Genomic DNA, 18,702 nt, shown 5'->3' with positions numbered 1-18,702 from the left:
TCAACAGTGTTGGCTAAGCAGAAGCATCAAAGAAAAGAGAGAGAAGGAAAAGAAGGAAGAAGGAAGCTGAAGGATAAAACTATAATAAAGTGATGTTGAAATAATAACATCAATTATCAATTAAAATGAGTGTGAAATAACTCTCCTGAAGCTCAAATGCAAAGTTATCAAAGTCTACAAAATTAATAAGGAAAAATACTACCAATGCATTTTTTAAATGTATCACAATTGGTTATCTAAGGAAATTTTGAGTTTTGAGACAAAAATCTTGACGTGTAGAATGATGTTTTAATAATGTCTGATTCCACTCTACTCAAGTTTAAAAAAACCAAAGAGATTATAATAATTAACGAAGAAAAGAAACATGTATATAATGCAAAATTACTCACTTTGTTAAAATAGGAAAGTTTAAACATAAACCCAAGGAAAATAATGAAAACATTTTAAAAAATCAACTGGTAATTATGAAAATTCAGGCTTACTTTGGAAAGACCATCATCCTTTAAATCCTGATGCTCGCCCATATCCGCCACCACTGGACAGGCTGGTAGGCTGGGACTGAAGGCCATGAGGTCGGTCTTGGGCGGCCCCTCCCCTGAGCACACCCTCTGCCGCCTCTCCTGCGAGTAAGACCAGCTCCCCACCGCGCTGGAGCACACCAGCCTGGGCTTCCCCGGCCCGCACGCGCCCTCGCTGGGCGGCGCCGAGCACCGCAGCGCCGTGTACAGCAGCAGCGTGAGCACCAACAGGCTGGACACCGCGCAGATGGCGACGATCAGGTACACGTTCACATCCACTAACGCCGTCTCTGCGCCAGCTGCACCAGACAACGCCCGCGAAGAGGCCTTGGGCGCCTGGCCGCTGTCCTCCAGCGACAGCAGCACGGTGGCCGTGGCCGTCAGCGCCGGCTCGCCGTGGTCCTTCACCAGCACCAGCAGGCGCTGGCGCGGCGCGTCCGCCTCGTCCAGGGCGCGCGTCGTGCTGATCTCGCCGCTGTACAGCCCCACGCGGAACGGGCTGCGCGCGCCACCCGCCGCCGGCTGCAGCTCGTACGACAGCCACGCGTTGTAGCCCGAGTCCGCGTCCACCGCGCGCACCTTCGCCACCACGTGGCCCGCGTCCACCGACCTCGACACCACCTGGCTCACGGCGCTGGGTCCTCCGCCTGGCCCGGGCGGCAGCAGCGCAGGCGCGTTGTCGTTCTCGTCCAGCACGAACACCTGCAGCGTCACGTTGCTGCCCAGGGGCGGCACGCCCGCGTCGCGCGCGCTCACCTGGAACTGCAGCAGCTCCAGCTCCTCGTGGTCCAGCGGCTGCAGCGCGTACACCTTGCCGCTCTCCGCGTGCACCGACACGTAGCTCGACAGCGCGCGCTCGCCCACCCGCCGCTCCACCAGCGAGTAGGACACCAGCGCGTTCTCCTGCGCGTCCGCGTCTCGCGCCGACACGGTGAAGATGTGGCAGCCGGGCGGGTTGTTCTCCTTCACGAACACCGTGTACTCGGGCTGCGCGAACGCGGGCGCGTTGTCGTTCACGTCGGCCACCTCCACGGACACGCTGGCCATGGCCGACAGCGAAGGCGAGCCCCCGTCCCTCGCGGTCACAACCACCTCATAGTTCGCCACGCTCTCGCGATCCAAGGTGCTGTCCAACACGAGTGAATAGTAATTCTTAAAGGTGGACACCAGTTTGAAAGGAACATAGGGCGTCAGAGAGCAGGTCACCTGCCCATTGGGACCTGAGTCGAGATCGGACACTCTAATTAGGGCTATGACAGTACCGAATTGAGCATCCTCTCTGACGGGCAAGGATAAGGAAGTCAATGCAATCTGAGGGACATTATCATTTTTATCCAAGACTTTCACTAAAACAGTGCAATGACCAGCCATGGGAGGGTGGCCTTTGTCTGTCGCTTCAATACGGATTTTGTATAAATTCATATTTTCAAAATCTAAGTTCCCTTGAATAACTATTTCTCCAGTATTCGCATCTATTCTAAACTGGTTACTAATAGTGGCTGGAACAAGACTATTAAAAGAATATGATATCTCCCCGTTCGCTCCTTCATCCCTATCAGAAGCATTCACTCGGATAACTATTGTTCCGTTATCTGAGTTTTCAAATATTTTTACTTCATATTCAGATTGTCCAAAACTGGGAGCATTGTCATTCACATCCAGTACGGTGATCAGCAGCTGAACAGTGCCAGTGAGCTCAGGTTTGCCTTGGTCAGTGGCCATGAGGAGTAAGTTATGTTCGGGCACTTCCTCTCTGTCCAAGGATTTCCTTAACACGAGCCCAATTTGTGTACTGTCATCGCTGTTTGTTTTCACATCCAGCGCGAAATTCTCGTTGCTAGTGAGTCTGTAGGTCAAGATAGAATTTGACCCCACATCTGCATCCGATGCGCCCTCTAGTGGAAACAAAGAATCTGGCAGCCTAGATTCGTAAATCAACACTCTTTGTTCCTTTACCGGGAACACAGGCGGGTTGTCGTTAATGTCCTTCACCTCCACCTCCACATGGAACACCTGCAGCGGCCGGTCCACGATCACCTCCAGGTGGATGCTGCACTCCGCGCTCCGCCCGCACAGCTCCTCCCGGTCGATCCGAGAATTCACAAACAAAATGCCATTCTGCAGATTTACTTCCAAAAGGTCCCCGCGGCCTTTGGATGCCACCCGGAACAGGCGGGGCACCAGCTCCGCCAACTCCAGTCCCAGGTCCTGGGCGATGCGGCCCACGAAGGTGCCGTGTTTGGCCTCCTCCGGGACCGAGTAGTGGACCTGGCCGCTCCCTGCTTCCCAGGCTGCAAGAAGCAGAAGCGAGAGCAGCAAACACCAGGATCTCAGTCGACCTTCAAGTGTAATAACCATTTCAAATACTTGCTGGTTTATTTCCATCAGGAAATCTTGTCTAGGCATTAAGACGAAATATTGTATGATCCCGAGTCTGTTAATTCAGTTTTTCTGCGACTGCCATCATTCAGCACTCTTGGAAGGATGCAATAAATGGAGGAATGGACTTGAATAACAGCTTGTGTATTCATGGTAGACAGCGACATCATGCGGCTCCAAAGGGTAAGAAATAAATTCATGCTATATATATTATACATATATATATGTCTTTTACCTTACTTTTATAGTACATCTCCTCATGTTTGTAAATATCTCATCTGTCTTATTAGTTTAGAGTAAGGGTTCAGAATATTCACAGTGAAACAACTTTCCTTCTAGTAATGTAAAAACTGTATCAACCAGTTTAGAAAGTTTAAGTGGGAATTAGAAGTGCAAATTATCCTCCATATTTTGTGTAGAGAAGAAACATGTGCATATATTTATGTCACAAGATATGCTATTATATTTTGCTCTGATAAAAGAGTGTGATTTTAAATTAACAAATTTTACCCAAATTTTAAAGACCTTATAGATGATCAAAGTTCATTCTTCCTTTGTTCAATGAACATCAACTGCTCCTAATAATGTTTCCTTTATTTAATAATGGAGGATGAAAATTTGGGAACATAATCTTTACAGCATTTCTTAATTTCTCTACAGCTTCTATTAGGTCTTCCCCTCAAAACGTTTTCCTTTGCATACATCTCCATCACTGCAAAATCCTGTGGAATTTCTACCTATTGTGCTTTAATGACGTTATCCTTTTCTTTCTACTTCAAGCTCTTGCATGCTTTCATTAAAGTGCTCTTATCCACTTCCAACATTTCAAACAAGATTTTTGTTGAAGGTATTCCCCAATTCACATCTTCCTTCCTCTTTTCAATGGTTGTGATCATTTTTACCGATACATGCTGATAACTCCCAGAAAATAATTTTATTACAATTTAAAGGTTATAAAGATAAATTATTAATACTCACCAAATTCAAACCCTTCAATTCACCTTTTATTTAATGGCATTAACATTTATTTTACATGTCACCTCTATGGAATTTTTTTTATTACTCCATGTCCCCTACTTGTCCTATTCAAAGTTGGCCTATAGCCCATCTGTCTTATCACCTACCACCATATTTATCTTCATGGGTACAGCTTTTATTGGATTGCACTAAACAAATAAATTCCAAGATGTTAGAATCACTTCTCTGTGACCTGAGATGTGATCACAAGCCACATTTTCGGTGTTATTTTTAACTATTTTCCAATATTATCTCTATTTTGCAGACAACATAGATCACTTACTTGCCTTCTTCCTCAATAGAATCTTTGTTCAATTTTTAAAAATTATCTCCACTTTACCTGTAAAAAATGCTCCACTCATATGAAAGTCATGTCAAAATGTCAATTTTACCATGAATTCATCCTTACTGTCATCAACTGTAGATAATTAAACTCTTTCTCTAAATGATACAATGAAAGTCATAAGAAAGATTTTTCAAATAAACACACACCAACACTCACCCTTCTCCAGAATCCTGATGTACTTGTATAATCCTCACAGACAACTGTAATACAAAGTATCCCCAACATAAGAACACCTTACATAAATTACATAACATATCCTATATCTAACATTTATCCAATAAGTAGTAGTCCTTATCACTGACTTTCTTTTTTTTTAATTTTTTTTATCACTGACTTTCTATTACAATTATTTTTAGTAACTAAAGAGTTCATTTGCTAACCAAAACTAAGCCCCCCAAGCAAAAGATTTCTTTACTTACAGGAAGATAAGCCTTGACAAAATCTATATTGCCGTATAGTCTTGTTAGTTGAAAGTTTTCTATAGTGGTTAAGGTATTTCATAAATTGCTGCCCTAAATGAAGAGTCTCTTTGAATATCAACTTCTAACATAGTTAAAGTATCAAGTTTCTCTTTCTATTGAAGTTCCTAGCAATTTCCAGAAGGTTGCTAATATAATCTGATTAATTGGAAGAGTTGCAATAATTCTATTTATTGGCTCCAGGTAGAAAATTATACAATGTTACTGAAATCATATATGCAAAATAAATTGATTTGGAAAAGGGAAATACTGGTCTCTTCATAAGAAACATCTTATATTTTTGTTCAGTTATTAACTCAAATAGTTCATCTAGTCAAGGAAAAATATTACGTACAGAAAAAAGTTTATTAACAACTTCCTCCCCAGCAAAGAAAAATTTCAGTTATAAATCAAAGAGTTTATATTTCAAAACTGAATTAACTTGATTTTTAAAAAGCTGACAACTGGTAACTACAAATTCACACAATGGTGAGAATGCCTTCTCTGTTTATAGGACTTCCCCAAAGTAATGAGATATTAGAAATGTTTAAATAATATGTTATAAATATATTTAAGAATTAAATATATGTGAGAATATATAGAAATAGAAAAAGCAATAAAAATGGAAATTGGCATTTTGTCATATGAAATGTGAAATATTTATTACTGCCCAAGCCCATACTGTTTTTTCAAAAAGTGTAGAAAAATAGTTCTCTGTATTTGATATGAAGAGCATTATCACCTATAGCAGATAAAATGTATGGCTTTGTTGTAAAAAAAATTGTATTAGTAAACAATAAACTCATATCATACAGTATTTTTCATTATATCATACAGTATTTTTTAATCTAAAAACAAAAGGCAACAATAAAAACAAATGTTTCTAACTAAAAAAAGTTATGATTTTCCCAGTTGTGAGAATTCACAATTACTTCTCACCAATATAATAATTTGTGAATTGAAAAAGAAAATATAAGAGAAGAATTAATCATTGCTCCACTTAACATTGGTGCTGGGAATTACGATACAGCTGCAAAATGGGACAACATGGACTAGAAAAAAGAATGAAGAAATCTCCTTAAATAATAGACAAATTATATCAAATGAAGGAGGAAAGGAAAATCAATATAAACATTGTGTTTTAAAGTAGGAGAAGACAGTTTACTTGTATATAAAAAATTCTCTAGGAGAATAACCAAGAAATTAGAACATTTGAAATATTTCAGCAGGTATATGATGGAGAGTTCTGATAAAACGTGGTCCACTGGAGAAGGGAACGGCAAACCACTTCAGTATTCTTGCCTTGAGAACCCCATGAACAATATGAAAAGGCAAAAGATATGACACTCAAAGATGAACTTCCCAGGTTGGTAGGTGCCCAAAATGCTACAGGAGAAGAGTAGAGAAATAACTCCAGAAGGAATGAAGAGATGGCGCCAAAGCAAAAACAATGCCCAGTGGTGGCTGTGACTGGTGATGGAAGTAAAGTCCGATCCTGTAAAGTACAATATTGCATAGGAACCTGGAATGTTAGGTCATGAATCACGGTAAATTGGAAGTGATCAAACAGGAGATGGCAAGAGTGAACACTGACATTTTAGGAATCAGTGAACTAAAATGGACTGGAGTGGTTGAATTTAACTCAGATGACCATTATATCTACTACTGTGGGCAAGAATCCCTTAGAAGAAATGGAGTAGCCCTCATAGTCAACAAAAGAATCAGAAATACAATACTTGGGTGCAACTTCAAAAATGATCAAATGATCTCTCTTCATTTCCAAGACAAGCTATTCAATATCACAGTAATCCAAGTCTATGTCCCAATCAGTAATGCTGAAGAAGCTGAAGTTGATCGGTTGTATGAAGACCTACAAGACCTTCTAGAATTAACACCCAAAAAAAGATGCCCTTTTCATCATAGGGGACTGGAATGCAAAAGTAGGAGGTCAAGAGATACCGAGAGTAACAGGCAAATCTGGCCTTGGAGTACAAAATGAAGAATGGCAAAGGCTAACAAAAGAGTTTTTCCAAGAGAACGCACTGGTCATAGCAAACATCCTCTTCCAACAACACAAGAGAAGACTCTACTCATGGACATCACCAGATGGTCAATACTGAAATCAGATTGATTATATGCTTTGCAGCCAAAGATGGAGAAGCTCTACGCAGTCAGCAAAAACAAGGCCAGGGGCTGACTGTGGCTCAGATCATGAACTCCTTATTGCAAAATTCAGACTTAAATTGAAGAAAGTAAAGAAAACCAGTAGACCATTCTGGTATGACCTAAATCAAATCCCTTATGATTACACAGTAGAAGTGACATATAGATTCAAGGGATTAGATCTGATAAGAGTGCCTGAAGAACTATGGATGGAGGTTCATGATATTGTACAGGAGACAGTAATCAAGACCATCCTGAAGAAAAAGAAATGCAAAAAGGAAAAATGATTGTCTGAGGAGGCCTTAAAAATAGCTGAGAAAAGAAGAGAAGCTAAAGGCAAACGAGAAAAGGAATGATATAAGCAGCTGAATGCAGAGTTCCAAAGAACAGCAAGGAGAGAGAGGAAAGCCTTCCTCAATGATCAATGCAAAGAAATAGAGGAAAACAATAGAAAGGGAAAGACTAGAGATCTCTTCAAGAAAAAGAGATACCAAGGGAACATTTCATGCAAAGATGGGCACAATACAGGACAGAAATGGTATGGACCTAACAGAAGAAAAAGATATTAAAAAGAGGTGGCAAGAATATGCAGAACTATACAAAAAAGATCTTCATGACCCAGATAACCACGCTGGGGTGATCACTAGACTAGAACCAGACATCCGGGAATGCGAAGTCAAGTGGGTCTTGGGAAGCATCACTATGAGCAAAGCTAATGGAGGCGATGAAATTTCATTTGAGCTATTTCATATCCTAAAAGATGATGCTATGAAAGTGCTGCACTCAATATACCAGCAAATTTGGAACACTCAGCAGTGGCCAAAGGATTGGAAAAGTTAGGTTTTCATTCCAATCCCAAAGAAAGGCAATGCCAAACAATGTTCAAACTACTGCACAATTGCACTCATCTCAAATTCTCCAAGCCAGGCTTCAACAGCATGTGATCCGTAAACAATGGAAACAATAAGAGACTTTATTTTGGGGGGCTCCAAAATCACTGCAGATGGTAAATGCAGCCGTGAAATGAAAAGAGACTTGCTCCTTGGAAGAAAAACTATGACCAACCAAGACAGCATATTAAAAAGCAGAAACATTACTTTGCCAACAAAGGTCAATCTAGCCAAAGCTATGGTTTTTCCAGTAGTCATGTATGGATGTGAGAGTTGGACTATAAAGCTGAGTGCTGAAGAATTGATGCTTTTGAACTGTGGTGTTGGAGAAGACTCTTGAGAGTCCCTTGGACTGCAAGGAAATCCAACCAGTCCATCCTAAAGGAGATCAGTCCTGGGTGTTCTTTGGAAGGACTGATGTTGAAGCTGAAACTCCAATACTTTGACCACTTGATGTGAAGAACTGACTCATTGGAAAAGACCCTGATGCTGGGAAAGACTGAAGATAGGCGGAGAAGGGGAAGACAGAGGATGAGATGGTTGGATGGCATCACTGATTCAATAGACATGAGTTTGAGTAGACTCCGGGAGCTGGTGATAGACAGGGAGGCCTGGCATGCTCTAGTCCATGGGGTCGCAGAGTCAGACACGACTGAGAGACTGAACTGAAATGAACTGATTAAGTGGCTTGATGTTGGAGGTGGAATGGACACATTTTAAAACATTTTAAATCATGAAATATATTTTATAATAAAAAATGAATAAAATTAAGCCATTAGAGCTAAAATTTTCAAATTATAAGTATCAAACTCACCATGAGTATGCCAAGGCTAACATTTAAACAAGACTTGAAAGAGTCATTCAATGCACAAATATTACTGGAAAAATTAATTCAATATGTATAACAAAAATACTCAAATAGGGGCTTCCCTGGTGGTCTAGTGGTTAAGAACCCACCTGCCCATGGAAAGGACACAGGTTCAATCCCTGGATGGGGAAGATCCCACATGCCCTGGAGCAAGCCTGTGGGCCATGATTACTGAACCCAGGATAAACAGCTCTCTAGTCGCAACTACTAAGGCCCAAGCACGCTAAAGCCCGTGCTCCACAACGAGAAGCCACAGCAATGAGAAGCCTGCGCACCACAACTAGAGGTTAGCACTCTCAGAAACTAGAGAGAGCCCAAGGGCAGCAAAGAAGACCCACCGCAAACAAACAAAAACAAACAAACAAAATCAAATAATGGATAGTCAGTGGAGGGGAAAAAAGGCAAGTTGACATGATGTGTTACAATATTTCTGTATAGTTACAATACTGGACTTTAACAATAAATGATAACACCAAGAATGTACCTTACAAGTATCTTCCTATAACACTCATTAAAATTTGAAAATTGAAATGTTCACTAAAAATTTACTTCTGGAAATATTTTCTATGGTGAACTGAAAACCAGTTCATTAACTCAAGCCTTTAAAGCTCATGAAAAGGGCATTGTTACTGAAATAACACTATAGTGCAAAGCAGCTGTCTTCAACAAAGTAAATTTTAAGCATAACTGCAAGTATAGAGAAATTAATTAGTACCATGAGAATTTATATCTAAAAGGATACAATAATTACTTACAAAGCCATACTTTAAAAATTTAAAGGGAAGATAAAGGATATTAAATAATATTAAATACATAACGAAAATCTGGAGAAGGCAATGGCAACCCACTCCAGTACTCTTGCCTGGAGAATCCCAGGGACCGGGGAGCCTGGTGGGCTGCCATCTCTGGGGTCGCACAGAGTCGGACACGATGGAAGCGACTTAGCAGCAGTAGCACATAACGAAAAAATTCTATAAAGTTTTTGAGACTCACTGTGTCCATAGAGATGGGACCCTGAGGCAGGCTAGGACTGAAGGCCATGAGGTCGGTCTTGGGCGGCCCCTCCCCTGAGCACACCCTCTGTCGCCTCTCCTGCGAGTAAGACCAGCTCCCCACCGCGCTGGAGCACACCAGCCTGGGCTTCCCCGGCCCGCACGCGCCCTCGCTGGGCGGCGCCGAGCACCGCAGCGCCGTGTACAGCAGCAGCGTGAGCACCAACAGGCTGGACACCGCGCAGATGGCGACGATCAGGTACACGTTCACATCCACTAACGCCGTCTCTGCGCCAGCTGCACCAGACAACGCCCGCGAAGAGGCCTTGGGCGCCTGGCCGCTGTCCTCCAGCGACAGCAGCACGGTGGCCGTGGCCGTCAGCGCCGGCTCGCCGTGGTCCTTCACCAGCACCAGCAGGCGCTGGCGCGGCGCGTCCGCCTCGTCCAGGGCGCGCGTCGTGCTGATCTCGCCGCTGTACAGCCCCACGCGGAACGGGCTGCGCGCGCCACCCGCCGCCGGCTGCAGCTCGTACGACAGCCACGCGTTGTAGCCCGAGTCCGCGTCCACCGCGCGCACCTTCGCCACCACGTGGCCCGCGTCCACCGACCTCGACACCACCTGGCTCACGGCGCTGGGTCCTCCGCCTGGCCCGGGCGGCAGCAGCGCAGGCGCGTTGTCGTTCTCGTCCAGCACGAACACCTGCAGCGTCACGTTGCTGCCCAGGGGCGGCACGCCCGCGTCGCGCGCGCTCACCTGGAACTGCAGCAGCTCCAGCTCCTCGTGGTCCAGCGGCTGCAGCGCGTACACCTTGCCGCTCTCCGCGTGCACCGACACGTAGCTCGACAGCGCGCGCTCGCCCACCCGCCGCTCCACCAGCGAGTAGGACACCAGCGCGTTCTCCTGCGCGTCCGCGTCTCGCGCCGACACGGTGAAGATGTGGCAGCCGGGCGGGTTGTTCTCCTTCACGAACACGGTGTACTCGGGCTGCGCGAACGCGGGCGCATTGTCGTTCACGTCGGCCACCTCCACGGACACGCTGGTCGTGGTGGACAAGGTAGGAGAGCCCCCATCCCTCGCAGTCAGCACCACATCATAGTTAGCCAAGCGCTCACGATCCAAGTCGCTGTCCAGCACCAATGAATAGTAATTTTTGAAGGTGGACACCAACTTAAAAGGAACATCAGGCGTCACAGAGCAGGTCACCTGTCCATTGGCACCAGAGTCGAGATCTGATAGACTGATCAGGGCAATGACGGTGCCCAGTGGAGCGTCCTCTTGTACAGGCAGAGATAGTGAGGTTATGACCATCTCTGGGATATTATCATTTTCATCCAGCAGTTTCACTATTACTTTGCAGTGTCCAGTTAATGGGAATGCACTTTTATCAACAGCATCAATATTAATTTCATATAAATTACAGTCTTCGTAATCCAGTTTTCCTGTAACTGTTATTTCCCCACTATTAGAATTGATCGCAAATTTAGATTTTACATTGTCAAGAACAAGATTGTTAAAGAGATATACTATTTCCTTATTAATGCCCTCATCTGCATCTGAGGCGTTCAGCTTAATAACTAGTGTCCCATTCGGTGCATTTTCCAATAATCTGACATTATAAATTGATTTATCAAATTCTGGAGCATTATCATTCGCATCCAAAACACTGATCAATAACTGAACTGTACCTGTTAATTCAGGTTTTCCTCCATCAATTGCAATCAGCAATAAACGATGTTCTTGCATTTCTTCCCTATCTACTGGTTTCTTCAAAACTAGCTCTAAAAAGTTTGTTTCCTCTTCGTTTGTTTTAACATCCAAGTCAAAATACTCATTTGCTTGTAACTTGTACCTCAATTCTGCGTTTCTTCCGATATCCATATCAGACGCGCCCTCTAGCGGAAACCGGGAATCCGCTCTTCTTGACTCTAGAATAAATAGTGTTTGTTCTTGTCGCAAGAACCTTGGAGGGTTGTCATTAATGTCCTTCACCTCCACCTCCACATGGAACACCTGCAGCGGCCGGTCCACGATCACCTCCAGGTGGATGCTGCATTCCGCTCTCCGACCGCACAGGTCCTCCCGGTCGATCCGAGAATTCACAAACAAAATGCCATTCTGCAAATTTACCTCCAGAAGGTCTCTGCGATCTTTGGATGCAATCCGGAACAGGCGAGGCACCAGCTCTGCCAGCTCCAGTCCCAGGTCCTGGGCGATGCGGCCCACGAAGGTGCCGTGTTTGGCCTCCTCGGAGACCGAGTAGTGGACCTGGCCGATCCCCGACTCCCAGGCTACGAGGAGCAGAAGCGATAGCAGCAGGCGCTGAGATCCTCGACTTTTTCTCTGAGAATATACCATCGCAAATTTGTATCAACTTTCAAATACCTATTGCACTACCATGTAGCTCTTGGATATTTAATTCCCAATTTTATACAATTTCGTATTTGCTCACCTTTTATGCTTCAGCAGCAGAGTGAAAATATGGAGCGGCTTTTTCTCCTTTCTCAGGAAAATAAACTCGCTGTATTCCTTTGTTGTTAAAAAAAGAAACTGAACTTGCGGTTTCCAGCGCCATCATGTGGACGAAAAGGGAGTTATTTTACTTTGTTATGTTTTATTTACCTTACATTCGTTAAATATTTCCCAATTTCAACGACTCATTATATTCCTTATCGCTAATCAAATACATAATTAAATTTTTAATAAAATGTATCAAGTTTAATTAAAATACTGCAGAATCAATACTACTCAAGTTATGACACCCAATCTTTACTAGCATGATTTTATTGGCCTATTCTGTATATTTAGGGTTTGTATAGTTCCTAATGGACTTTAAAAGTTTTAGATTTTTTATATCTTTCCGTATTTACATATTACTTACTAAAATTACCGATTTTCTTCTCTACTATTTTAATGGGATGTTTGTACACTAGCCTTTATATCACTCACAAAACAAGTTTATATTCCTATTTGCAATATTTAATATTGACTTCTGTTGATGTTATTTTCAAAGTAACAAGCTATTTGAGTAGAATAGTGTCTGAGTTCATTTGGAAGTCTGATTTTCAATTGCTGAAAATTTATTGATTTCCTTTTTCTCTATATTACCTACTTACTTTTAGTGTTAACTCAAAAGCTGTAATGTGGACATGACACTATTTGCAACTTAATACATCTAGCACAGCACAGCATACAGACAAGCATTTCAAGTTGCTATAACTGATAAATCACAATTGATATAAATTGTGAAAGCACATATATTTTCTTTTAAGTAGCAAATAAAAATCCTAATGTTGTTTGTGAGATATATTATCATATAAAATACTTGAGTTCCAGTAAAAATTAAAACATGGAAAGAAATCACATTATTAACTGGTTAACTCTGTTAATTTCATCTCATTCCACTGCTCCATTTTATTTGCTATACGGACTTGGACTTCACTTAATAAATACGGCCAATATAAAATAAACCAACTTTTCCTCTTAAAAAAATTTAACATTCTACTTAAGTATATACTCCCTAGAATTCCTTAAATATTACAAAATTATCTTTTCTTGTGAATGTAAGAGGGCCCAGGAAAACAATAATTCCATTACTTAATGCTTCACATGCAAAGCACAAGCTCCAAACACATTTTTTTAATGTTGGTATAAGTCATATGTGGAATTAGATGTATTTTGTGTCCATGTATAAAGCAAACATGGAAAAGTAGTACTATAAAAACTAGCTTGGAAAGAAGATTACTAGAAAATACAAAGGCAATTGAAATTAACTTGCTTCTCAGTATTCAAAACAGTAATGTAAGGACATCAGATAATGTTACAGAATTTGTTTCTGATACAATCTTTAAGAGTATATTTATCCTTTCCTTTAGCTTTTGAAAGATTTATTAGCATTCAGAACATCCAAACACTAAAAAAGCTAAACGGTAATCAAATTTCAGAGCTATTTATCTAATAGTCACTTATAAGGATAATTTAAAGTATTTTAATATATAATAAGAAAAAATTATAATATCTGAGTTGAAAATATCATCAGTTAATCTTGATTCACCTTCTATTATGGAACCATGATTGATGTGGATCTACAAAACTACAATAAAAAAATTGACTCTTAAGAAAGGTAAATATTAAGTATTTAAAAGTCAACTGATAGTGTGATATTAACAATGCATGCATAGTATTTTACAGAATATTTTCAGTAAATATTTAAAACTTTAAAAAATATATTCAATGGGGAAAATGCCATCAATAGTATCATATGCTTCTTTCAGCTTGTAATTTTTTCATATAAATATATACAGGAGAAAATAAGACTCTTGGCTTTTGAACTGTCTTCATATCTTTTAGATTACAGAGTTTTAAAATTATCCCTTGCATTTGTCTTTCATTGCTCAACTCTTGTTTTGGAGGTTATTTTTTCAACAAGTATAGACCCTTTAGTTGTAATTCCATAAAACCTGTAAGTAGAGAAAATTCTTTAAATCTTTTTCCAATCCATTCTTTCAATTAAATATTATAGATTATTACTACATAGTTTCTAGAAAATTTTCAGTTATACTTATGTATGCCCCATGGCAGAACTAAGACTCCTTTCCTGACAATGAATTTAGATTAAGGAAACCAAATAGTATTTTGAGGTATCTCTACTTAATTTACTGAGGAACATTCAGGAAGACAGTGCACTAGAAAATTTAATTTTGTATTGGAGTCTAGATGACTTTCATTTCCTGCAAAACTCCAGAATAAAATTTTAATAAGCTATTTTCCCACCTATGTGTAGAAAATTATCTAAGTCTACCACACTGCTGAGATGTAACAGGTGAAATTGAAGCAATCTTTTAAAGGTAAACAGTTCATCCTCCTGCATCAAATATGAACAAAAAGTTTAATTATATGTAAAAAATAATTTATCCTATTACCTCACATAATATGCATATGGTACATATTTTTACATTACTTTTGTAATGGTTCAGCCTCCCAACAAAATATTGTGCTAAAACATTTATGTTATATACACATTCTGAGGAAACCTGAGAGTAATTTTAAAGTACCTTTGAGGGAATAAGGAAGCTAAATTAAGCATAGTCTTTACTCACAATCCTCTTGCCTTCATTATTCCCAAATGAGCTCATTTAAAAGTGGAAAGAAACAATGAGCTAAATTCAAGCACTTTTGGTTCTATTCTATGCATTCATAATAATATTCATATGGCCTCAATTTTTTGTGTGTGTCTCCAGGCCACAATTCAGTCATTAAATTGAAAGAAATTACAACCTCTGATGTCATATCTTTTAAAATTCTAGGCCAAGTGAGTGGAAACATGATGAGATGCAAGATTCTTAAAGCATTAGTAAATATCCAGGGTGAGAAAGAAGGAGGGAAACTAAACAGTAAAAAATAAATAAATAAATTCAGTAAGCTTGGTTCTTATGAACAAAGGAAAGAGGAAAGGAGGACAGAAAAAGGGTTAAAATAAAGTACAAAATCCTTATTCTATTAACTTTGTATGAGACTACAAAATAGACCTTGGGTTCAGTAGAAGAGATAAAAATAAAATGTTCAGAAGATTTGTAATGACAGACATCATTGTAGAAGATAAAAAAGGAAAAGATATATTTACCTCAATTCAAACTTTTCCATAAATTTCTAAATGCCTATCTATCAGGTATTTGTAAATTATGTATCCATCTCTAGAGTAATATAACTACATCTAGAATAGTTACAGCTTCTCATGTACAATACCCATAATTCAATACAAAATTATCAGGCTTACCAAGAAAGAGAATCACAAGAAAAAATGAACGATAAAACCCACAAACAGATGATCCGATTATTACACTGATATGACAGACCATAAATAAACTGTAGTTAAGGTACCAAAACAAACACATAATAAATTATTTCACCAGAAAAATATAATCTATATTTTAAAGGAAAATTATAATTCTAAAGCTAAAAAAGATAATAATCAAAGTTTAGATTCACTGATGACTTAATAAGAAGAGAAATTTGCTGAAGTAGAAGATTGTCAGAATAAAATATCCATCAGGTAATAGCAAAAATGATGCTGAAAAAAATAGAGGGGGGCATAGAAGATATAAGAGATATGGTGAAAAGATTTAACACACCTATTCGTTGACTTAAAGTAGAGAAAGAGAGAAAAACATGAGGCAGAAGCAATCTTCAAAGGCAGACTGCTGGAATTTTCCCTATACTGATGAAAGACATCAAACCACATATTCAAGAGGCTTTAAAAACTGCAAACAAGATAAAAACCAAAAAAAAAAAAAAAAAAAAAAAAAAAAAAACCCTAAAACCGAGCATAAAGTCCTTGAAAATAAAAAACAAGGAAAAATTTTACAAACCAGCTAGACAGGGAAAAAAAGGTTTTACTACCTGAACAATAAACTTGACAGCCATCTTCTCAAAAGACTATGGAATGTAATCTTAAAAGCAATAGGATGGGGGGAAACAAGTTACATCCCAGAACTTGATACTCAACAAAACTACTTTTCAGAAGTGCTGGCAAAATAAGCATATTTCTCATATACCAAATATTAGAGAATTCTTTACCACCACTAAAATAAATATAAAATAATTTCTTCTTTAGTTTCCCAACCAGGGATTTAATCTGGGCCCTCAGGAGGGAAAGTACAGAGTCCTAACCACTAGACCACCAGGGAATTTCCTCATATATACCATTATTAAAGAAAATAATTCAAACTTAAAGCTGATATGTATTATGATCACAAATGGAAATTATCTAAGAATAAATCTTATAAAAGATGAATAGGACCTCTACACAGGAAATTATAAAATATTAAGAACCATTGTAGGTTATTTAGATAAATAGAGCATGCTCATTATCAGGATAATTATATATTATCACAATAGATACAATGCAATCCAAATCAACAGCTCACCAAGTTGTTTTTATGGAATTAATATACAAATCTAGGTTGAAATTAAAGAGACAGCATGACATTAATGGAAAAAAACAATAAAATTGATTAGAGAAACAAAAGCAAAAAGACTATGATTATTTAAGGAACAACTATGGAACTAAATTTTTTTAATGGTCTTGCCTCAGCTGAACATGTTTGGCAAAAGTTAAGTTTGATCCTTGGGTCTCAGCAAAGACAAAAAATTAAAATTGACTGCATATGTAATGCAAACAAGAAAACAAAAGACACAAGAAATTATCTTCAGAGAATAGAATCAAGAAGAAAAAAATGATAAATTGAACTTAACTAAAATGAAAATTTCTATTCACCAAATGACAAAAGAATGGAAAGACAAGTCATGGTGTGGAACAATGAAGAAAATAAAGAAAGGGGTCATATCCAGAACATAAAACTTTTCAAAAAGAAGTAGAAGGAACTTCCTTGGTAGTCCAGAGTTGAGAGTCTGCCTGCCAATGCAGGGGTTGTGAGTTGGATCCCTGGTCCGGGAAGATTCTACATGCCACAGAGCAAATAAGCCCGTGTACCGCAACTACTGAAGCCCTAGTGCTCTAGGGTTTGTACTCTCCAACAAGAGAAGGCAGTACAATGAGAAGCCCATGCACTGCAACTAGAGTAGCCCCCCTCACCAAACCTAGAGAAACCCTAGGTACACCAATGAAGACCCAGTAGAGCCAAAAATTAATTTTAAAAACAGTAGAAGAATATAACAGAATAGGAAAATAGGCAGAAGATTTGAATAGTTATTGCACAGAATGGGATATTAAAATGGCCAATAATAATACAAAAATGTGCTCAACCTCAATTACAAATTGGGAAACATAAGCACATCAAGCAAACTGGCAACAATGTAAATTAACAATGCCAAGCTTTCCAGATGATGAAGAGCAACTGAAACTCATACAGAACTAGCAAAAGTGTGAACAGGTGAAAGCATTTGGGGAAATTGACATCAATTAAAGATACCAATTGACTGACATTTTCAATTAGTGATACCAAGGGAACATCTCACGCAAAGGTGGGCACAATAAAGGACAGAAATGGTATGGACCTAACAGAAGCAGAAAAGATTAAGAAGAGGAGGCAAGAATACACAGAAGAACTGTACAAAAAAGATCTTCATGACCCAGATAACCACAATGCTGTGATCACTCACCTAGACCCAGACATCCTGGAATGCAAAGTCAAGTGGGCCTTAGGAAGCATCACTACGAACAAAGCTACTGGAGGTGATGGAATCCCAGTTGAGCTATTTCAAATCCTAAAAGATGATGCTGTGAAAGTGCTGCACCCAATATGCCAGCAAATTTGGAAAACTCAGCAGTGGCCACAGGACTGGAAGAGGTCAGTTTCCATTCTAATCCCGAAGAAAGGCAATGCCAAAGAATGCTCGAACTACCATACAATTGCACTCATCTCCCACACTAGCAAATTAATGCTCAAAATTCTTCAAGCCAGGCTTCAACAGTATGTGAACCATGAACTTCCAGATGTTCAAGCTGGATATAGTAAAGGCAGAGGAACCAGAGATCAAATTGCCAACATCTGCTGGATCATCGAAAAAGCAAGAGAGTTCCAGAAAAACAGCTATTTCTGCTTTATTGGCTACGCCAAAGCCTTTGATTGTGTGGGTCACAACAAAATGTGGGAAGTTCTTAAAGAGATGAGAATATCAGACCACCTGACCTGCCTCCTGAGAAATCTGTATGCAGGTCAAGAAGCAACAGTTAGAAATGGCCATGGAACAACAGACTCGTTCCAAATTGGGAAAGGAGTATGTCAATGTTGTATATTGTCACCCTGCTCATTTAACTCATATGCAGAGTACATCATTCGAAATGCCAGGCTGGATGTAGTACAAGCTGGAATCAAGATTGTCAGGAGAAATACCAATAACCTCAGACACGAAGATGACACCACCCTTATGGCAGAAAGCAAAGAAGAACTCAAGAGCCTCCTGATGAAAGTGAAAGAGGGGAGTGAAAATGTTGGCCTAAAACTCAACATTCAGAAAACTAAGATCATGGCATCTGGTCCCATCACTTCATGGCAAATAGATGGGGAAACAGTAGAAACAGTGAGAGACTTTATTTTGGGGTGCCCCAAAA

General features: G+C 39.9%; 2 protein-coding genes across 2 annotated transcripts; both read right to left on the bottom strand.

The window, feature by feature from the left end:
* Positions 1 to 443: 443 nt before the first annotated feature.
* Positions 444 to 2,903, bottom strand: LOC136158255 (protocadherin alpha-6-like). Its single transcript, XM_065920055.1, has one exon. It carries the CDS (start codon positions 2,901 to 2,903, stop codon positions 444 to 446), a length of 2,460 nt encoding a protein of 819 aa, XP_065776127.1.
* Positions 2,904 to 8,546: 5,643 nt separating this feature from the next.
* Positions 8,547 to 11,987, bottom strand: LOC136158248 (protocadherin alpha-5-like). The gene is made up of 2 exons (XM_065920044.1): positions 9,633 to 11,987; positions 8,547 to 8,552 (listed from the first exon to the last, which is right to left on the bottom strand). Exons 1-2 carry the CDS (start codon positions 11,985 to 11,987, stop codon positions 8,547 to 8,549), a joined length of 2,361 nt encoding a protein of 786 aa, XP_065776116.1.
* Positions 11,988 to 18,702: the final 6,715 nt, after the last annotated feature.

This window comes from Muntiacus reevesi, chromosome 1 (assembly GCF_963930625.1).
Source record: "Muntiacus reevesi chromosome 1, mMunRee1.1, whole genome shotgun sequence".
NCBI lineage: Eukaryota > Metazoa > Chordata > Mammalia > Artiodactyla > Cervidae > Muntiacus > Muntiacus reevesi.
The sequence above is the reverse complement of the archived record's forward strand: the minus strand, read 5'-3'. Positions and strand labels throughout refer to the sequence as shown.